Source organism: Stegodyphus dumicola, chromosome 3 (genome assembly GCF_044657685.1).
Source record: "Stegodyphus dumicola isolate Sdum_Otavi_A_Nest chromosome 3, ASM4465768v1".
Taxonomy (NCBI): domain Eukaryota; kingdom Metazoa; phylum Arthropoda; class Arachnida; order Araneae; family Eresidae; genus Stegodyphus; species Stegodyphus dumicola.
Window position 1 is genome coordinate 158,639,588 of NC_140770.1, and position 23,600 is coordinate 158,663,187.

The following is a 23,600-nucleotide window of genomic DNA, read 5'->3' on the forward strand; positions in this document are numbered from 1 at the left end:
CAGCTTACTTCTCTGATGAATATTTCCTTCCAGAAGAGTATGAAATCCCGGCTCCTGATTTTCGTACCCATCCATCATTTAAAGGCATTGGTGTTCGCATCCAAGTTCAGCCAACTGCTACAGCTCTGCCTTCTCAAATAGAAATTTATACAGACGGCTCGAAAATCAACGAAAACACAGGCAGTGCTTTTGCTGTTTTTCGGAATCATATAGTTACACATCATTGGAAAGGTCAACTGCGCTCTCAAAATTCAGTCTTCCAAGGTGAAGCGATTGCTATTGCACAAGCCTTACGCTACTTAATCTTTTATGGTATTAAAAAAGCAGTTATAAAAACAGACAGTCTATCGTCGTTGCGTGCTTTAGGTAATCCTGACCATCCATCTACCATCATCTAAACCATTCAGCAGGACCTAAGAGAGCATTTTCCCCATCAGCTTAAACTTGAGTGGATCAAAGCTCATGCTGGGCATTACGGAAACGAAACTGCAGACAGTCTAGCCAAAGAGGCAGCTTCAGGCAATGCAGATACTCAAGTCAATATCCCATGGCCTATTTCTTATCTAAAGAAATGCCTGAGATTGAAGGCCATTGGACGATGGCAAGAGGAATGGGACGAGGGCTCAACCGGTCGACGAACGCAGTATCACATAGCGTATGTGGACACTGACCGTATCATTTCCAACCCTCAGCTCGTTCGATTTATCACTGGCCATGGTCCATTTCCGCAATATTTTGCAAAACGCGGGCTCAGCCATACTGAGTTCTGCTTCTGCGGAGATATTGGATCCCCAGAGCATTACCTGACCACTTGTCCATTGACATCTGATCTTCATATTCAACTGCCAAGTACCAATAGGCTGGCCTTCTGCAAATTTATCATAAAGCAGAGATATCTGATTACAAAGATTGTCAATTTAATGGACAAACTGTCTGCGCTGGGCATGGACTTATGTCAGACAGCGTAAATTCTCCTGCTGCCATAAACGTATGCTCCGTATGGATTATATGCAAATTTGTATCAACAATATAATAGTCTTACAACAGCAAAGTATAGTATCGGTACTAATCAGTATTGTGTCAGTATTAATACCAGTAAAGTATTGTATCAGTATTGTAACATTTAAATGTTATATATCCACATTTGTATCAGTAATGTAACAGTCGTAATTGAGTAAAGTATTGTATCAGTATCAGTATTTCCCATTTACAATTAATCACTATTAGTCAGTATTGAATGAGTATTAATACCAATAAAAGTGTTGTATGAGTATCAATATCAGTAACGTATTGTATGAGTATTAATATCAGTTAAGTATTGTATGAGTATTAATACTAGTAAAGTATTGTATATGTATATTTGCTCATGCATATATCGCATGAGCAATAAAAACAGTCTTACAATCAGTAAAGTATTGTATCACTAATATATCAGCCTTGTATCAGTAGTGTATCAATTATATTTCATCAGTAATGTACAAGTAATGTAACAGTAGAACATTGATCTATGATATTTTAATTCTCATTTTTCTTTTTTTTTGGGGGGGGGATCTCTGTAACGTATAATTTCGTGGATTTATTTACCGACTTGTGCAAAATCATTCCCATTTCATCAGTATTAATATTCAGTTTTATATGAATGTATCAGTAATGTAGCAGTATTAATCAGTGTTAATATCAGTACCAGTATTATATCAGCCTTTAATCAGTTCTGCATGTGTCATATTTGCATCAGTAATATACCAGTAATGTATCTTGAATATTAATCTGTAACTCTGTAACATGTTATATTGTATGTCTTGTCGTGCACGTTGATTACCTTTCAGGTGGCATTATGTATCTTGAAGGGGTGCTATAGATAGTACAATAACACAAGAAATGTAACAGTAGAACATTCATTTGTGATATTTTAATTCGCAATATTTTGAGTCTCTGTAACGTATTATTTCGTGGATTTATTTACCGACTTATGCAAAATCATTCCCATTTAATCAGTAATAATATTCATTGTTATATCAATGTATCAGTACTGTAGCAGTATTAATCAGTGTTAATATTAGTATTATATCAGCCTTTTATCAGTTCAGCATCTGTCATGTTTGTATCAGTAATGTACCAGTAATGTATCTTGAATATTAATCTGTAACTCTGTAACATATTATATTGTATGTCTTGTCGTGCACGTTGAATACCTTTCAGGTGGCATTATGTATTTTGAAGGGGTGCTATAGATAGTGGTGGACGTGGTGCTATACTAATTAACCGTTTGATAAAGGGATAGTGCCCAAGTCCTCCGTTCTCTCTCTCTCTCCTGATGAAGGCACGTCGAAAACCAGAGTTTAGACTGAATCGATCTCATCTGTAAAGAGAACAGTTCGCTACTGATGCTTTGTCAAAAATCGATGTTCTTTGCACTAAGCTAAATATTCTTTTGTGCATAGAAGAACGAAGTGCCCTTAGCAAGTCTTCTTGCAAACAGAGAAGATTTTAGAGACCTATGTTCACCTTTCTCCGAAGTGTAACTGGATGAGTTCTTTTTTTTACCTACGATAGCGCTTGGCCACCTAGGGGGAATCTGATTTTCTGGAGAGTGAGGATATTGACTGGATGGATTTGCCATTCAGATCTCCTTATCTGAACTCTACAGAACTTGTCTTGGGAGGGCAACTAGCATTCTTCTTTGCCCTATCCAAACATCTTTAGAGTATGAAAAAGAGTGCCGTTGCAGACGTGAGACTTACCGCCATAGGCACTCATAAACTGCCTCACTTGCAGCATGAAATCACATTGTAAGCACTGTATAATTGTTACACAGCAGCCTTCTGCCCTATTACCTTACTTTTTTGTTCGATCTTGCAACCTATGTTTTAGACTTTCTTGTACTGATAAGCCTTAAGCTTCGTTCAGACGGGTGCGTAAAGGCGTAAGTGGTTAAAGCCGAGCTCCGTTGCCAAGGCAACCAGTCTGTGCTACGTCACAAAATCTGGTTTAGAGCTCGTGACATAGGGTTCAAAGTTTTCAACTTTACGCCGAGTTTGGGATAAGCGTCGATCAATCAGAGCGAAGCTAAAACGAAGCGGCGTTCTACAGAAGATTTCGCTGTCACGAAACAAGCAGAGCGAACGCTTGAAGTCAATCGAGCAGGAGAACAGCGCGGGAAAGGTGTAGATACACCCACGCATGCGCAAATTTAGCTTCTCCCATTGGCCACGGCTTACACACCGTTCTCGCAAGTGTGAATGGAATTCCCGTATTTTATGCCCTTATGACTACGCCTCTATGCACTTTACGCCGCCGTCTGAACGCAGCTTTACGCACGATCATGCTCATGTACTCTGATTCTTGCATGGTATAAATTTTGTGTTATGTCAACGTATGTCCAGACCAAATTTCCTCCAAATCTGCCTATCAATTCTGGAAATAATCAAATAGATGAGAAAAATGCTTATAGTTTTGAACACCAGAGGATTTGTTAAGATTTTTTCTGCTCCCTTTCAGCATCGCAGGTTAGCAATCTGATCTTGGACTCACTCCTAGTAACACAGTTTTTTTTGGTGTGTGCTTTAGTATTAATATTAAGCATCGCTTTCTCCGAACCTACGTCAGATAAGATTCAAAAGCAAAATCACAAAATATTTAAAAACAGCATATCTTCAGCCTTGGTTTGCTACTCGGCAAAAGAACTATAAAATCTGAAAGTTAAATATTTTACTCTTTATTTAATGGCAACACGCCAGAGCGTGGAAATAACAAGCATTCTTTTGAGGAAGTGCTACAGTTATGATAAAAAAAGGTAACAGGTTGCTATAAAATAGACGAATTTAATGTATTGCAATTGGAAGTTTACGTTATGTACTAAAATTTTATCTTATGTTCTGCGGAATGGAAACAGTCTAGTGCACTAGGGATAAAAATATTTTATTTTGAGCAGAGTTGCTATTTCTTGCTTTCAAATCGATGAGTTTATTAAACAGGAATTCATTTAATTTGTATGAAATATGAAATAAATTAGAAACTGATTCGAAATTCAAAATTCTGGCTTCGAGTGCCTATGTTCGGTCGGAGGAGTACGCGTGTTCAAAACTTGGTTGCTCTAAATGCTGCCATTTTTTCGCAGTGCGAGGAGCATTCAAACATACATACAAATTCTTCATTATTATTATTTTTTTAAATAATACATCGAAATAATACTTGGTGGCTACAATCTGACAAGAAAATTTTGAGACTAATAACATCTGTGGTGCTAAAAATGTAATGGACACACTAACTTTCTAATCCTATCCAGTTTTCACATCTGAAAATTATTATGCATTATTTTACTTTAAGATCTTTATTTAACGATAGAAACTTCATTCTTCATAGGTTTGGGGTTAGCTTTCATTGTCTATCCTGAAGCTCTGGCAGCCATCAAATATGTTCCCCAGCTGTGGTCTGTAATATTTTTCTTTATGCTGTTTGTCTTGGGTGTTGGTAGCTCTGTAAGTATAGACAGTTAACAACAATTTTTTATCTTTGTTCTTATCCTTACTATTTAACTGCATTATGGCCTTCGTGTCCATATTTACCTAATTATGTATTTATTCATTTCAGATGTCTATGATTGAAACTATTTTAACTATAATAAAGGACAAGTTTCCAGTGCTCCGGAAGAAAGAGTGGCTACTTGCTATGGGAATCTGTTCTATGTTTTTTGCCCTTGGAGTACCATTAACTACCAATGTAAGGAATTTTATTAACTATAACTTACATCACATCTACACTGCCTAAAGCAGTGGTCTCAAATTGGCGACTCGCGGGCCGCATAATGCCGCCGAAGCAATTTCACGAGGCTTGTGTAACTGATGAAATTAAATTGATTAACATTATTAAAAGTGTTATTACTATGACAATAAGAATTAAAATGTTGTGAAGTTACTGAAGAAAATATTACGATTTTGATGATTTTATTTATTATTATTTACATGTTTTGCCCCCAATACCCTACCCGGAAGGGAGGAATGTGTTTGTGGAGGACTTTCTAAGAGAAACTGGCTCGTATTAACATGTTACACATGGGGAAAACAACGAAAACGCCGATACAGCTAGCCCGTTCGTGGGAATCGAACTACCGGTGTTAGGGACTTTAACCGCTCGGTAGCTGGTGGGTCCAATTTTATATTGCTTTCAGTACGATTAAAAATTAACTTGACTAAACACCTCAAAAAATCTACAAAGCTAATTAATTTACACTGTGAAATAAGTCGTATTCAAATATTTTAAAGTAATAGTTTGTTTAAATTTTTTCGTACTTCTCAAAAGATAAATATCCTCAGTAGCAAATTTTTTCAGCAAGAATAATCGCTTTGTTCGAGAGTACATTTATATGTGGATAGTCTTTTTTGTTCACATTTGAAAATTAAAATTTAAAAAAGAATCAGATTGACCGAAGAGCATCTACAGTTCGCGATGAAGATAGTGTCTCGCAATTTTTCTCTAAGGTTACGAACTTCAAGAAAATCCAAATGCCATGAGGTTTTGTAACTGAAATTTAGTTCTTTGCATAAAAATACACATAATTTTTCTGCATATGCCAAAGAAAATTTAATGAAGAAAGAGAATAGGTTGTTGTTATTTATTCTCAAGATGTGTTCCACGTGGAAAGCTTTCGTAATTTGTTTTTAGTTTAAGATAAAATCAAGTTATTAAGTGGTTCATTCAATACATTAGAACTGTTTGAAATAAATATCAAACTCAAAATTTACCTGTCAATACACTTGAATTGCAAAATGTTACAATCAGAAATTTCTTGGAAACATCAACTTCAAAATTAATTAAAACATTTTTATTTCGTAAAATCTTCCTTTTTGAAAGGGGGATTTTCCCCGTCAGCTACCTTCAGATTATTCATTCAGCTCGCGTGCAATTGAGACCACTAGCTTAAAAGTACTACCCATAAATTTAAATTTAAAATGTTACTCCATAGCTAAGAAAAATTTGCATAATAATTCCTTTTTAATCAGTATGTTGTATTGCTTTAATTAATATGCCACACACGTCAGTACAGACTTAATGTCAGTTAAATTAGTATTAAATTATCACTGTAATATAAATTGCTATGACAGCAAAATATTATTGCGATATTAGTTATAATAATTAATTATTAAACTACTAATTACTAATTACGTCCCATACGCAGCATAGTATGACAGAAAGTTTCTCAAACTGTTAACGTAAATTGTTTTTCTCGGTGATAACAGCCTGTAAGACCGTACGTTTTCGCCTATATGACGTAACATAAATACTATTAATAATTTACTTTTGTTTTGAAATAATGATATCTGGTGTAACGGATTCAAACTCCCTGCCTTGGGCTGTTGGTCGCGAAATTTAATGCAATTTTATGTAGCCCGCGGATACGTAAATAATCATATAGTTTTACTAAATATTTTTTTTGTAATAATACATTTATGTTATCAATAGAGATTCCGATTCGAAGACGAGGTGTTATCGAACAGTCGAGCTAGTGACTAAAAATGGGAAACAAATTAATTATAGAAAAAAGGAAGTGCAAATATTTGGCGCTTTTAAAAGTTAGTGTAACACAGGGCACTAGCAATAGAGAAACACAGTGACTGGCAATACTAAGGCGCACATGCAGTAGAATTAAAAAAAAAAAAAAAAAAAAAAAAAAAAAATACTGTAAAATATTACGAAGCATTAAAAAATTCTGAAGGCCCACTAGCGGCCGAGCGGTTAAAGTCGTTGAACACGGGTAGTTCGGTCCGAGGTTCGAAGCCCGCGAACGGGCTGGCTGCATGGGTGTTTTCGTAGATTTTCCCATGTGTAACGTGTATACGAGCCAGTTTCGCTTAGAAAATCCTCCACGAAGGCATCCCTCCCCTTAGGCAGATAGCCCTCGAGGCATTACTGTAATTAAATACATCAACATCATCAAAATTCTGAAGTGTTTCAAAATAATAATAATAAAAATAAATAAATAAATAAATAATAATAATAATAATAAAAAAAAAAAAAAACTACAGAGTTTGTGCTTTGAGAATTGCCATCGGCCTTTTGCTATTCATAGGATTGTTAAAATCGCAATTACAAATTTTTATGACACAGTTGCTGATTTTCTCTTGGCAGTCGTGAAATTTGGAGCCAGATGGCAATAAAGATTCCTTAATTGAACAATTTTGAGCTCTTCATGATTGCGGTTATTTCTAGCATACCAGGTAAGGTGAGTTTGTTATGTGGCACAGAATACAGTTCTGAGCTATTTTCAGTCTTTTACGATCCGTTGTACATGAGACTAGACTTACAAAACTTGGAACGCAGAATGGATTTATAAATGAGTGAATTGTTATCTAATAGATAAAACGCTGTTTGGAACAATTAAGCGATACTACCATACTGCCTGGGTGACTTGTATGCTTGTACCCACGCCACGCGACTATATTTTATCTAGTCGCGTGGCGTGGGTACAAGCAGACGAGAATTTCCCATGTTAGTACGGTCAGTAAATTCAGTTTGTAAGCCGGCAGTTGGTGGTGCTTCAGTAGTCTGAAATCTAAGATTTTCCAGTTTAAGTAAGTTATTAATTGATCAATTCAACATACTGAAATTACCTGAAATAAATATTAATATAAAATTGAATATTTAACTGTCGGTGCGTTTGAATTAAAAACAAGTAGAAATTTCTTGCAAGTATCAACCTTCGGACTTCAGATAGAAAAGGAATAATAACTTAAATGCTTTCCTTTGCGTTATTATTGTTGCTGTTTAAGTATGTTCTGTTAAATAGTAAGTAACGGAAATTAAAAATTTTATTTATTTATACATTTCTGTGTTATTAAAAATGTTTCTAAATTTTGTTTAAAAAAGTGCTCTCAACTGCTTTCGGTTCGAGCCTTCGACCAGCATGCACTTGGAAATTTCTCCATGAATGCATCCTTACCCTTTGGCAGATAGCCCTCGATTGATTTGCCGTAATCATATAAACTAAACCAATCGGCCGTCTTGAAGTCTGAGGCCACTGATTTAGAGAACAAGTTTATTTGTTAAGACAATTAGTGCACACATCTTTGTCCTTCTACGTCTTCACAATCTTATCCATGTTTCTTCTCATGATAATGACATGTTAACTTTCGCTTGCATCAGTGGTTCTCAACCTTTTGATTAACGCGTACCACCTAAATAAAAACTGAAAACCTTTAGTACCACCACTACAAAGTATTGCTACCACCACTACTCTTTAACAAAGTTCAGACTGTATAAATTCACGCGTGTTAGAGAAAAAACTCAATCAGGATGTTGGGGTTTCAATTTTTGAATTTAATAGTTCAAAATACTTTGCTTGTTTGCGTACCACCTATTTTTCTCTCGCGTGCAACCAGTGGTACGCGTACCACCGGTTGAGAACCCCTGGCTTACATTATTCTTGTATTCCGATAGCAGTCACTGTAAAACCGAAGAACAATTGGCTGTGCTCTTGATTTATTTTTAGAACTCATCAATTTACTTTTATAGATGACCCGAGAATATTTATATATTTTGATCTATGTACGGTAAAACGCATGCAATATATATGTAACACATGCAATATGTATGAAAATTGATAATTTGGATTAGCAATGTTTTTTAATTATCCGTGGGCTGTTTCCCGTCATTGGCTCGGATAATCGAGAGTTCACTGTCCATCATTTTCAGTGATTATAATATTCTGTTAATTTATACAACAGCATAACCGCTGGAAATCATCATAATGGATTCCTGAAGTGGTCAAGTCCTACTCGTGGTCTTTGGGATATAAGTGCCAGATATTTTGGTAGCATTTTAATTAAGAATTTTTCTTATTTAAAATTGAAGAAAACCTAATATGTAAAAGTATGTCTTATTTCCCACCTTTTTTTTTTTACTAATTGTATCGTCCGAAAATCGACAGGGGAGAATCACGTGAATAATTTAGTTTCTGAAGGAGGCGGTTACAGTAATAAATTAACAAATGAAAAGTAGTCATGAATAAACTACAGGTTATTTCTTTAAATATTTCTGTAAATCACAGTGTTGTTTCATTAAATGAAACCCATATTCCAGTCGTAAACCATACATAAAGTTCAACAGTTAGAAGGGAGAAGTTCGGCGTGGCCTTTCGCATGTCGTATGCGAGGGTTTGTCTTTGTTAGTATGAAGAAAACAAACATTACGTCGACGAATCCATTCTAAATTTATCGGGAGTTCATTTTCTGAACATATGGAGGAAGGGGAAAACTACGCGCATATTTTTAAAATTTTCAAAAGCTGGTAATAAAAAGCTAGGTGGAAAAGTACCCTAGAAAATACGGTTTATATGTGTTTCTAAAGTTCTATAACTGTTAAGCAAAATGAGAACTGATGAAATTTAAAGTGATTGGAAAACAATTAATGTTATTCCAAGATTAATTTCAAGACATAATAAACACTGGAATTTCATTAGTAGTCATGCTATTTCATTGTCAACTATTTCATTGCTCTGATTGTTAAACAGTATTTAATCGTAATGTATGGTAAATACATTGTGTTGGTTAAATTACAGGTTGGACAACTCATACTGGTTATTCTCAACAATTATGGAGCAGGTATAGCTGTGTTTTTCTATGCTGTGCTTGAACTCGTAGGAGTAATGTGGATATATGGTCAGTATAACATTTAACTTTTTCTTTGCTTTATTTTTTATTAGCATTTTATTTACCATAAATGTAATAAACACTACCATTTATTTCCAATTTTACAGATTAACTTCTGAAATGTTAAGACACAAAAAACACGCCGAACAAATACTATTTGAGAAGTCAAACAACAAAAATCAGCGTTATATTTACAAAATTTTCACAGGACTAGTTTCGATGGTTTTACCGAACCACCATCTTCAGCTGCAAAACCGCAAATGAACAAGATAGGAAATAATGATTAGATAAGATAAGAAAGCCTGGACAAGAGTAAGCAAGTGGCGCCATCTGTTGGCGAAACCAGAACTAAAACATAATTTCTCTAAAAGCCGAAGACAAATTTGGATTGGAATTAGGATCGTTAACTAGAACAGAAAGATTTTTATGAATGTGAAATGCCTCTAGAAAATCCAGTTGTCCAATGGAAGATGTTTTTTGAATAATTTTAGCAGCAGAAAAATTGAAAGTGTGATTTTCGGACCAACAATGTTGAGCAAGAGAAGACTTCTGTGTTTCCTTTTTTCTAACATATGCCTCATGTTCTTTGACGCGAAATTTTAAGGCTCTCTTAGTTTGGCCAATGTAAATTAAACCACACTGGCAAGGAATCCTATAAATACCCCAGGAATTCATATCCGGAATGGGATCCTTGAGTATAGAAGTCCGAATTTTATTGATGGGAGAATAAACAACCCGAAAGTTAAATTTCTGCAAAATATGCCAACTTTATAGCTAATTGATGGAAAGAAGGGAATGACAACAGAATTTTTATAATCCCCTAAAATAAGAGTGTGGCTTTTAGTGTGTTGAGATGAGAATTTTTTAACTGCTTGATTAATAATGTTGGGTGAAAAGCCCCTGTCAACAGCTATTGCTTTTAAATAATTTAGTTCTTCATCAAGGGCTAGTTTGGAGGAGCAAACTTGAAACGGAAAACATAGGAAGCAAACGGAAAACATAGGAATAAAATGAAGCTAACTTTTGTTTAGTCGGATGACATGATTTAAAGTGTGGTGGAAGGCAAACCGATGAAGGTTTACGGTAAACTGTAGTACTGAAGTTGGATGTGTTACGTGTGACCAGAATGTCGAGAAACGGAAGAGAATTGCAAGTCTCAAGTTCAAAAGTGAACTGAATAGCAGGATCAATAGAATTCATTGTTGAAAGAACTTTATTTAAATCATCTTTATTACCTTCAAACAGGGTAAAAGTATCGTCTACGTAGCGGAACCATGCCGGGAAGTTTAAAGTTTCAAACAATTTTGATTCATAATAATGCATGTAGATACCAGCCAGGATGAGACTGAGGGGGCTTCCCATGGCTAATCCCTCAGTTTGCTTGTAATATTTATTTTGGAAAACAAAATGTGTTTGTTTCAAACAGAGTTGAGTGAGAGAAATTAGCTCATCAATTTCGATGCAAGAGAAATGAAATTCGCGAAGTCTGGTTTCTAGACATCTTAATGCACCCTCCACTGGGACATTGGTGAATAATGATTTTACATCAAAAGAATTCATAAAAATTTTTCTGTTCTAGTTAACGATTCTAATTCCAATCCAAATTTGCCTTCGGCTTTTAGAGAAATTATGTTTTAGTTCTGGTTTCGCCAACATATGGCGCCACTTGCTTATTCTTGTCCAGGCTTTCTTATCTTATCTAATCATTATTTCCTATCTTGTTCATTTGCGGTTTTGCAGCTGAAGATGGTGGTTCGGTAAAACCATCGAAACTAGTCCTGTGAAAATTTTGTAAATATAACGCTGATTTTTGTTGTTTGACTTCTCAATTAGTTCTGAAATGTTGTTTAAGCAATGTGCAACAAATAAAAGCAGATAAGGTACTTTTGTTACTTAATTGCTCAGATTCTTTTCAGGAGATTACCAGTAATGCTCTTAGTACACATAGTTCCTAAAACTGAGTCACGTAAGTCACAGTTATCAGATCAGAGGAATTTAAGAGCTGTCGTTAACATGGTGAATACGAGATAATTTGCCTTGGAAAGTCTGATGCGACATCTTCCTTCTTAGGCCTATAGCTCTCGTGCGCTTTTCCAAATTAAAATAAACTGGTATGTAGTTAGCCTCTAACTTCTTCGACAAAATAATAAATGTTAATAAATATTCTACTTAATTTTTCTTGACGCAAAATATACTCTAGAACAGTCCTCCGCAACCTTTTCTCACCTGCGACGCACAAAAAATCTTTCTGGAATTTCGTGGCACACCAAAGAGTTCCGAGTTATCAAGGAAATGCCGAAAAAATTCAAATGCTGACACACTTACAATCACACACACAACCACACAACAGTGAAATATATAAAAACATTTAAAATAGACATTATTAAGGAAAAAAAATTTCATTGTGTATTAAATACACGATAAAAAATTGCAAAATGTCAAATACATGTATTTGATTGCGGCACACCTATATCCTACTCATGGCACACCGGTTGCGGAGCACTGCTCTAGAATCAGATAATGAATGCGGAGGCATCTGGAAAGAGCTGGGAACACATAACTAGTCCAGTAGACCTACCAGCAGGAGAACAGTAAAAGCGTTGAGCACTGGTAGTTCAACAGGGATTTGGATCCCGACGAACTGGCTGGTTGCGTGAGATCTTTCTTGTTGTTTCTCATGTGTAACGCGAATATGAGCCAGTTTTCTTAAAAAGTCATCCATGAAAGCCTCCTTTCCCCCTAAGCAGGTAGCCCATAAGGTATTTCTCTCGCCTTCTTCGCATACTTTCGTGGTGTGGTGGTCTGCACGCTGGGCTCGTATTCCAGAGGCCCTTCGGTTCGATTCCCGTCGAAGTCGATTGTTCATTTTTTCACACCTCTTGCTTCAAAGAAACCTGATGTCTCTACAAGCCTTCGAGGACTTTGTAATAAATAATCCACTCTAGCCAAGCCAGTAACAGAACTAAGTATCATGTGCTGGCAATGTGATGGTTAGCTTGACTCTCTCTGAAACAGCCCACTGACATTCGAGTATTCATAAGGGGACTGTGACAGTAGAATGATATTGTTTTAGTTCTTGAATTTTTTAATGAGGTTCTACGCTTCAGCGGTGGGTTCAGAGCTTCGTCTGATGAACGATAACGCTGGTCCACAGAAAACGTAAAGAGGCTATCACTTCTAGGGACGCGCGCGGCTACGCGGGACAATTCCGAGAAACGAGATTCTAGTAGCACTGCTTTAAGCGGGAGGCTTCCGAGAAATGTTTCGTCTAGCTAGGAGGAACGTGTCCCGGCTACGAGCAACATTTTAAGAAATCACTCTATATGCGGTCAGATCGTAAATTTAGAAGCCCTTTTTTTACGGGGGTGCTGAAAAGGAGGAGATAATCTTGCTCGTTGTCTTGAGAAAATGTGGGGATCGTTTAAACATCTAACTTTTGTACATTCAGTTTTTATACAGAGAAAAATGCAAATTGAATTCTTCGAATTAATGCAATTTTGTACAATGAAAATATATTATTGAACTATAAACTGTAAGGCAAATAACATCTTTTTTTACAGTAGGAGTAAAAAGACAGATATTTGTTACATCAAACATTGAGTTTTTCATTTTGAATGCTATGTTCCATGTATGCGAAGTAGCTGAGTATCTGAGAAAATAGTCTTAACCCAAATGGCCTTCAACCTTTTCGCATCTAAAGGACTATTTTTCAATTACATTGTGGTCGCGGCTTTTTGGTTAATTTTCTAATGACATATAAACATTAAATTGTTTTTAATTTGGACTTATGAATAAAATAACGCAAACTAGACTGCGGAAAATTCTTCAGAATGAAGTTAATACTGAAAAATACATTTATCCTATTATCCAATTTTATCCTACAAGAAATCTTTTAAAAAGTGTGGAATTAGCAGTGCACTAGGTGGAAATAAGGATGACATTGGGTTTTAGGAAAGTGGCAAATTTAGTTACAGTGACAACCTAAGTGAAAATAACTATGATTTTAGCAACAGTGATGACGAATTTCTGGGATTCTAAGAAACGCTGATGTATTTGCTATTTTTTTAATGCAACAGTTTCGTTTTCGTTGTATAAAGTGTTATCATTAAAACAGGTACTGAATCCTTTTCTGTCTAAGTATTTTTCCCAAGTTTTAACCTGATAAATCACTGCGCGTCTTACAGGCCAGGAAATTGAGGTATAGTATAAATCGCCTTTCATTTCGTATCAGTGCCGACGATTTCGATGAAAAAGGGTAGCTTTTTAAAAACGAACTTCTTAACGAACAAAAGCCGTTTTATGTACAGCATGATGTCTAAAAATACCGTCAAATTAAACAGTAATCTTTACTTTAATGCTTTTGTATGCATTTCTTGAATTGATTAATAAATGTAAATTTGTAATTTAAAAAATGTATAATATTTTATTTAGTTACATGCTAGTTATCTGTGTTATTGCTTCGTTTCTGGTATAGACCCCCCTTCCCAGAAAAAAGCGTTTTGCTCCTCGATTGCGAAAATTTCTAGATTTTCCCTTACTTAACCAGTGGAATTTCCTAGTTCCCCCCCCCCAATAAAATTACAGCTTTGAGACAACAACTGAGTGAAATATTTGCAGCTATCTACACATAAATTGAATGTTTACTTAAAAATAAAATATTTCCTAATTTTTGTATCCCTTTTCTAGTTTATATGAAATTTCAAAATTTAACGATATCAGTTAATGAAATACTTGCAAGTAATATAATGGTTCTGCGAAATATATTTTTGATTCCAAGCCTTTACTGCTAGCCATCAGTCCATTGCTCTTAGAATACATTATTAGTCCAAAGGGGCAATTTGCCCAGAAGGATTATTAATTTCATTTTGGCATTTTGCGTTGAAAACTATAAACGGCGAATCACTTTTCAAATTGTTGCCACCAAATATTATCGCCCTGTATTATATTTAAAGAAATTAAATAATGAAGAGTCTGCATGAATGTATGTATGTTTCTCGCTTATGATAAAACGACGGTACCTAGAGCCATCAAAATTTGAATAATGTAATCTTCCATAGAATATCGGCGTGTGGAAGCGCTAATTTGAATTTTAAATTTGTTTTATTATCGATTTCATATTTTATAACACTTCAACGAATTTTTGATTAAGAAACTCAGCGATTTCAAAGCGAGCAATGGCAACACTGTACAAAAAAAAAAAAAAAAAAAAAAAAAAAAAAAAAAAAAAAATTATCTCCAGCGCGCGATATTATTTCTGATATACTGATACTGAATGAGACCTAAAAACACTTTTCTTTTAAAATATATCTCCTCTTATGATCCCTGACACAGCCGTTTACTTTCCCCTTCCGTAATTAACGTCAGTCTCTTACTCTTGACCGCATTTCAAAGCCACCCATTTGAAAACTTTTCCGAAAATGTTCCGGCTGGAGACGTGTTCCTCTAACGTTCAACCAGTCAGACGAAAGTTCTCCTTCTGAAGGATCAAGGGTAACTTTCAATACGGCGCTGGCTCTCACTGTGAAGTCATGGACGGTGAAAATAGAGGCCGATTTAATTATTGCTATTTTGTTATAATATAACTGGTCAGCGAGTGCGGTGAACATGTTGTTCATACGCGATTTAACGCATATTCTCCGAACATCAAACAGCATCAAATACATTCGAGATGCTGCTAGGAGAGTTACGTCTGACTGTCATTTTCTGAAATTTATCTAATTTTTTTAAGACTAAAAGTGTCTTTTTACAATTGCACAAATAATTGCCTTTTGTTGAGCTTACGCTAAAATTCTGAACTTATGCTAAAAATTAACTGTAACCGCATCCCATATTAATGACTCTTTGCTTTACTTAGATGACACAATTTTTCTAAATGTTTTAAGGATGCTTCTATTTAGTAGAATAATGATGCAGCTACAATATGCATTAGTTTAAAATTCTGTGACTTATTTTTAGGACTTAAAAACTTCTGCCAGGATGTGGAATTTATGTTGAACAAACCTCCAGGAATTTTCTGGAAAGTAACGTGGGCCTTTACCGCTCCCGTAGCTCTTACAGTAAGTGTTTACTTTATTAAATGCATGAAGAAAATATATCGTTCGCTTTAAAAGTATACCTTATTCATTTCTATATCAGTTTACGAATTACTATTTGAACAAATTAATTCTACGCAAAATGTTAATGAAATATGTCATAATACCTGACTGTACTGTTGTTAGTAACTTAACTGAATACGTTTTCTAAATTCATTAGGTTTGATAAGGGAAGTTATATAATAGAAATAGTCTAGATCTGATTATAGGTCACTCTTTCACTCTGAAAGTAACTTACCTCTTCGAAACGTCATTCATTCGAATAAATAAATTACTAGTTTAAGGGATTCAAAATTGTTATCTTTTTCATGTTAGTTTCATACAGTCGATCGCAAACGTTTTGAAGCCGGGGCACAGGTAAAACATTGCAAATGGATTGTAGGCTCACTATATATAGTTTTTTGAGAAATATATTATAAAAATTAGCTAAAGTATTACGGGAAAAATAACTTGATAAAATATTTAAATGAAACATACTTTAAATTAATTCTTTCTTATGTTTATGTAAAATATGAATCTGGTGTGTCCTTGCGATTTCTTCAATATTTGAGCTTACATTTGAAAGGCAGACACTCATTTTCTCATCAACGCATTGAAGAATTCCTCTTTTTTTATACTTAATTGTGGTGACGGTGTAGAAACTTTTGCGTAGAAACTCTAGTTTTAATTGTAAAAATTGTTTGTTTTTTAATTATTTTAACTGCATTTTGTGTTTTATGTGTCTCCATATTTTTCAACTTTTAATGGAAGTATTTTTGCCTTGCCTCGAAGTGGGAACTGAATTGACTGATTGAGAAATATATATCCGAGGAAATTCGAGAAAATAAGTTTAACAGAAATGCAGCAAAAAATGTGTATAATTCAATAGTCGTCCAAGGAAGTCAATGCGGTGTTCATATCAGATTTTTTAGATACTGACTCATATTTTTCTTTTATAGAAATCTCAGAAGCTTTAAGAGACAGCTCCTTATATTTATCATCAATGGATATAGCTGCCAGTTCTTATCCTTCTGTTAAAGCAAAATCACTTTTATATTCATGAATGGATTTCTGTTGTGTTAGATGATAGAAAATGAGAACTCAGTTTTTCTTTTAAACGTGTTAAATATTTAACTATTATTGAACTGTTTCGTTTATGCCAGTGTTGGTAACGGAAGTATTTCCTAATTACCTTGAACATTTTTTTTTTTTTTTTTTCAAATATGTAGTTTTCTCCGAAACGCTTTCGTTTGGTTAGGGGATGTGAGAGTATTTTCGTCTTTCCCTATGATCTCCTGAAATATATCTTTCAAATACTGTTAATTAGCGTAATAATGATATGTTGACAAAAGGAACTGTATATTCGGATTAAAGTGGTCTAATAAAGTAACTATATTTATTCTTATATATGGATAATATTTCTCTGAAATACCACACCGGGAGCATCGGGAATCTTCTACGGCGCTCCACATGAGAGCCACTGATTTATTCTTAGTTAAACATTTTAGAGATGTTGTGCATAGGCCAAAGTAAATAAAATTTAATATGTAAAAATTTTCTTCCAGATAATTTTCATAATCGGCATAATTGATGCTGAATCGACTGTCGATCCGACGCTACCCGACTGGGCATCAGCTATGGGTTGGTTTCTTGCCGCCTTAGCTCTGGTGCAAATTCCTTTGTGGTTCATCGTTGCCGTTTATAGAGATCCGCATATTGGTGTCATAAAGGTGAGTATTACTGCAAGGACTTTTCATTTTTAGAAATGTATACAGCATAAAATGACTTTTGATTTATATGTTGCATATTGCACTTATTTATCTATATAAAGAATAAATTACACAGGGTTATCGGACAAAGATGGACCTGAATTTAAATCACTATGGTTTGCTTTATCATAAATCAGTCTTCTTAGTTTCCCCTCCCTTTGAGGTGATCCAAAAATCGCGCACATGAAACTTTTAAAAAACTATGCAAATTAGTATTGGTTGATCCGCACCAAAACTGATTCAAAGAACCGATTCCTTTTACTGAGCGACCGAGCGAATTTACTCTGATTGCAGAAAGCGGAATTGCACCTTTTTTACAGTTCGCGGACAACTCTTGTTGGAAATGTGCCAGGAATAGGAATCTGCAGTCTGATTCGCGAAAAAGAGCCCAGACCTTTCTGAAAGCGTGTCAGGGAAGTTCGATTTCCATTTCAGGGGTGAAATAACGTTTATCATCCCATGTTAGAAAGTTAGCTTAGTTTACTTTAATTCCCAACTTTTTGAAAAAATTTTGTTCTGGGAAATTTTATGTAGAAAAGAGGTTTTATTGAATCTCAAACCTATAGCTGAAAGAAACCAATTAGGCCAGTTAACGATTGCCTGTATTCGATTCATCCGATTCTACTCCTCGTTCGATTCTTTTCGCTGACCAATCCCGATCCCATGAGTCCTTCGATTTCTTTCGTTCTTGGCTCCATCCTGACTAACAGCTCTTGATTCATCCCTCGTTCCGGATCTCTTTCATAAAAGCTGTTGTTAGTCAGCGGTGAGTCATAAAAATAGAACTGATTCATTTCAGTGGGCGAACAGATTTGACCCGATTTTGCAGAACAGCGGTTTTGTATATCTCTAATGAAAACTCTAAAGTGGATATTAATGACAAATTGTTTCATGAACGACAAACACCATTATACTATTGCAAGTAATATATCACTTGAAATTTCAGGGGCAGTTTATGCTGTTAGCTTTAGAAACCATTTATGTGGTGAAAGACGGAAATGAAATTTTCTTTAGCCAAACAAATTGTATGGTTGAGCCTTATATCGCAATGCATTTCTACGGAAAAACTGTAAAAGTGTTTAAAAAGAATTTCCGAAATTTTTATGAACCTAGCAAGGCAATGATTTTGCGCTTGTTAACATGACATCGAGAAGCTAGAAGCCTTTACCATAAGCCATTTGATGGTCGCTTGTCTTTGCTCATTTCGGACAAAAGGGACGAACTCAGGAATAAAACTTTGCCATTCCTAACAAAGAGTGTTATAAAGATGGCATTGCAATCAAATTTATGCACTGTATAGTAATGACCATTCACAAAAATTCGTTCTGCTTTGGGAAAAACTCGTTCGGCAAACAAACGATTTTAAAGCTGTTATGTTCTGTGAATAAAGCTTAAATTATATATATTGCCTGTAACAGTGTAGGAATGACATCCGTTGACACAATTTGCCATTAATATTCATTTTGGAATTTCCATAATTTTTTAAAAATTTGATGTGATCCAATATAAAAATATCTGAAACCTATCTAAAATTTGATTATCGGTCCTAAAAGGTAATCTTGACATGTTCAGGAAATTATGCTCAACAGATTTCAGTAGACTGGTCCGACCGATAATACTCTTGGGTCCCCGTATAATGCCAATGATTTTTTTATATGGTGATTTTTCAAGTGCGAGGTGGGCGGTGAAAGAGGCCAAAAACATTTTGTGAAGGAAAAAATATGCCATCTGAAAATTTCAGAGTACGGCCTACACATCAAAGAGTTTAGTTTGAAATTTCAGAAAAAAATTAACGATTAAAAAATACGAAGATGACAAAATTAAACAGAATTTGCTATTTGAATCTTTGTATGTGTATCTTATTTTAGCAGAAATAATTTTATGCTAAGCAGTTACGATATCCCTATTAATTTAAAAATAATCTCCCAAAAAGTAGATATAGAATATAAAAGCTTATGTGAGTGTATTAACATGAATGGTTTAAAATGGCTAAACCAAATCTTCGGCAAAGTATTTGCTGTAATAAAGTAGCCTCACATTTATTTTACTGATTTGCTTACTACCTATCAGCGGCAAAGTCGGGCAATTCCACCTAGGATCGATTCCAGACGAACGGGCTGGTTGCACGGGGGTTTTCGTGGTTTTCCCCATGTGCAACAGCACGATCCAGATTCTCACAGAAAGACCTCCGCGAAGGTGACCTTTTCCTTTGGCAGGTAGCCCTCGCTTGCTTTGCCATAATCAAATGAACCAACCAATCGACGCTTACCTAAACACACTTACCTAAACATTTCCTCGAGGTCTGTCCCTACTTTGATGGATAAAAATATTGATTTTGAAAATCCCTTTTTATGCTATAAAGATTTCGCACAATTATGTAAATCTGTGATGAAATTTATTGACGGTGAGCTCCGGGCAGTGGGAATCAGTTTATGATATTTGCATTTTATTGCCATCACTATTTGGTCTATTTTAGTAATTTGTTGTTACCATTGTTTGTGTTTGTTACTCGCGTTTTTGTTTTTGTCTTTGGGGTTTGCTCTTGTCTAAATGTTTGTATTTGTTCCTTTTCTTCACTTTTATGTTTAATTATTATTTACACATGGTTATTCTCATTTAGATATTTTGTGTTTCATTTTTTCCTTTGTTAAAAGGGGCGTGGCTTGTCATGACCATAAGACCAACTTGTTTGGTTAGGGGGGTCAGGCTGCTCCCGCTACTGATACTGATACTGATACTTACCTAAACACCCCTCGTTTATGGGAAGCTTCCAGAAAATATTTTTTGAAAATTCGAAAGTACGAGTATGTTTTACGAAAATTTGAAAACATTTGCTGTTACTATGGCCGCACTAGACATGATCTTGAATGAGGAAGCCCATATTGAAATTTACTGGTATCTCGCTTGTTTTGCAATAAATGTTGTTAATCTGCCTCAATTACCTTTGAAAATACAAGTGCTTAAAATGAGGCTTATCCTCCTCAACGAGACTCAATTTTGATAACATTTTGGTAGTTACCAAAAGTTTATTTAGAAAAGTTAATTTATCTCAGAAAAAAAAAAAAAAAAAAAAAAAAAAAAATGCTCGAAAGTATCGCGTGAAGAACCGGAAAATAAGCAATCTAAAATAAAAATTTTGCTAACGGTTCGAAGCCAAAACCTTATTAATTGAGCAGGAGAAAAATATCAATATTAACATCGCAGGATAATGTCACATGTGCGTTACGGCTCTGAAAATGTAACAAGGACATCAGCCTTCAATGCGGAAATGCATTTTATCCGAGGACAACAAATTATTGATCGGAGAAAACTTGTGTGAAAAGTCTTCAGAAGGATATGGGAAAGTTTCCTGGGTAGCAAATTGAAACAGGATAGACTATTTTCGTGTGGGTTATTTTAGATACATTACCTGCAGAGGAGCAATTTTCAGTACTCTTGTACAGACATTAGGTATTTTTGAAGTAGGAAAGATGAAAGATGAAAAATGAGCAAAGCTTTTCTCGGGAATCGAAACACGGATCTCTGGAATACGCGCCAGCGTGCAGACCTCCACATTACAAAGGCATGCTAGAAATGCGAGAGAAATACGTTATATACTCCTCCGTTTAAAGGGTAGGGGACCCAATCGCCAAATCCTGCGTGTGGAGATTCATCATCCACCACCCTTTTAATTCGGGCACCACTGTAGAGACATTAGGTATTTTTGAAGCAGGAATGGTGAAAATTGTAAAAAATGAGCAACACCTTGGCCGGAAATTGAACCACGGAACTCTGGAATACGCGCCCAGCGTGTAGACCACCACACCATGAAGGCATGCTAGGAAGACGGGAGAAATTATACTCTAACTTTCATAAAAAAGATATCTTATACTCTAACTTTAATAATGGAAGTTATGAGTAATATGCCATGCTTCAGATAATACTGGAATACTGAATATCTGGAATACCTAATTCGTCGATACTGGAATTCAGCACAAGGAATTCAAACAGTGTTTCGTAGCTATTGAAATTCAGCACAATGGCTCTACAATCTTTCTTTCAAGCGACATCTCGTGAGATCGATTGTTATAGATGGAAAACAATATGGGACTTGAATTCATGGGATGCGCCCTGCGTAGAGTGAACATTCCACAGAATCGACATTGTGTAGCTTCAACCAGTGGTAGATGGAGGCGGTCTGAATGGCGCGGCTGACTTACATTAATAGACTGGTATATCCGTGAAAGTGGACCGTATCCGCAGATACAAAGGTGTCTCGGCACTGAGACACAAAGGTGACATCACTCTTATGAAGTTCTGTGCGTATCATGAAGAACGTAGCCTCTAAGATTCGCGAACCTTCCTGTAGAGATCTAAGTAAACAGTGACCTACCTTTAAATCATTAACTATTTTTCCTCAAGTCACAAAGAGTGACCGGTACTCTTAGAAATTTCAGATATACCATAACGACTTTCATCAAGATGACTCGATACTTATGGCAAGAATAACTAGTTGTCGTTTTTCAAAAACGTTATCGGCACTCTTAGGAATTTATATTTATACCATGAAGAACGCAGCCTTTTTTAACATTACAGAAAAATTTAAGTATAACGCTCCCGATTTGAATAAATATGTGGCAGCTTTTACAAGTTAACTGTTGCTCGTTAAGACATAAGGTGCACCAAGTACCGTTACGCAGCTCAGTTTACACCATGAGGAATGCAACCTTCATGGAAATGGCGGGACGCTCATTTAAAGGTCTTTATTTTAGTGAATAGTCACCCCCGAAGTCAATAACGGTGCCCGCACCCTTATATAGTTCAGTTTTTAACACGGAGAAAGTAACTTCCATCAAAGTGCCCGTACATGTTTTCTGTCTTCGCGAAATCTTCATAAAGGTGTTTGTGCTTTTTTTAGACGAGTGGATTACTGTTTACCGACGATGCTCTGGCATAAAGGTGTCCGGAACCTTATAAAGGCGGCATTTTTATTCAAAATGGTACCCCTTTATAAGTTTATAACTTGAAGAAAATTTGATCGCTTCGCTGGGATGGACAACATTTGATGTATGTCACAAGCATTTGATCGGTGCCTGAGTTGGACATCAGCATAGGATAAGCACACTGGCATAGATCCGACACTGCGTAGGAGTCGTAGCGTAGAAGCTGCCTTTGTTGGTTTTTACTATGGAACTGAGGTGGATTATAGAATGTTTAAGTTGAATATATATAATTCAGTTTTCCAAGCAGAAAGTGATGCGTTCAAACAAGCCTTATTATGAATTAAAAATACCTTGTTTATACCCACGCCTGTAAATATTTACATTGACTGCCTGTCACTTCTCCATGCGCTCTCCCTCCCAGACAGTTTCAATCCATTAATTGTCGAAATTAAGAGTAATTTAGAAACTTCATTAATAATTAAATATTAAGTTCATAATTAAATATTAAGTTCATAATTAAATATTAAGCTACATTGGATTAAAGCCCATATAGGCTTTATTGGTAATGAGAAGGGCCGACAGGCTGGCCAAGCGGGCGATCTCAAATGGCAGTGCAATGGATATTGAAGTAACAGGTTCGAAGAGAATTGCTATTCGAAGAATGAAAGAATTTTACGTTAACAAATGGAAAATACAGTGGTTCTCTTCACCTAAAATCAAAGGATTTATGGAACTAATTAAAATCACGAATAAAATAAAATGTATGAACAATATTGATGTTAATATGGTAGGTTTCCGTTCTATTTCAACCGATTTAATCTGCAGGAAAATAAACTATGTAATAGTTTTCAGGTTGATGGTGATGCTAGGCATTTTGTGGATGATTGTAGTTTAACAGCCCCTATTAGACAGATTTTTTAACATTACTGATTTTAATGCAAATGTCATTAATTTTAAAGCTTTTAAATCATATTCTATAGCTTTAATGAAGTTTATCGATGAAAATAGGGCGCTGGGAGGAATCTTCTGTTAAAATTGAATTTTGTATTTAGATATCTGTGGTTATAGATATCTGTGTGTATACTATGTTGTGAATTTGTGTTTATGGATTTTTTGTTTGTTTGTTTGTTGGTCTGTAATTTTGTGTTAGATGTGCTTATTTATTTTTGATTTAGTATTTTTGTTTGTTGTTTG

At 35.3% G+C, this 23,600-nt stretch overlaps 1 protein-coding gene across 3 annotated transcripts in view; it reads left to right on the forward strand.

Annotated features, from left to right (window-relative positions):
* Nucleotides 1–23,600, forward strand: part of LOC118202686 (sodium-dependent nutrient amino acid transporter 1-like) — a 166,262-nt gene that overhangs the window by 139,582 nt on the left and 3,080 nt on the right. For all 3 annotated transcript variants that reach the window (XM_035374862.2, XM_035374864.2, XM_035374863.2), the window contains 5 exons: nucleotides 4,363–4,478; nucleotides 4,591–4,719; nucleotides 9,554–9,653; nucleotides 15,600–15,700; nucleotides 17,281–17,445. In XM_035374862.2, coding sequence (XP_035230753.1) covers nucleotides 4,363–4,478; nucleotides 4,591–4,719; nucleotides 9,554–9,653; nucleotides 15,600–15,700; nucleotides 17,281–17,445 — 611 coding nt within the window. The remainder of the gene's footprint in view (nucleotides 1–4,362; nucleotides 4,479–4,590; nucleotides 4,720–9,553; nucleotides 9,654–15,599; nucleotides 15,701–17,280; nucleotides 17,446–23,600) is intronic.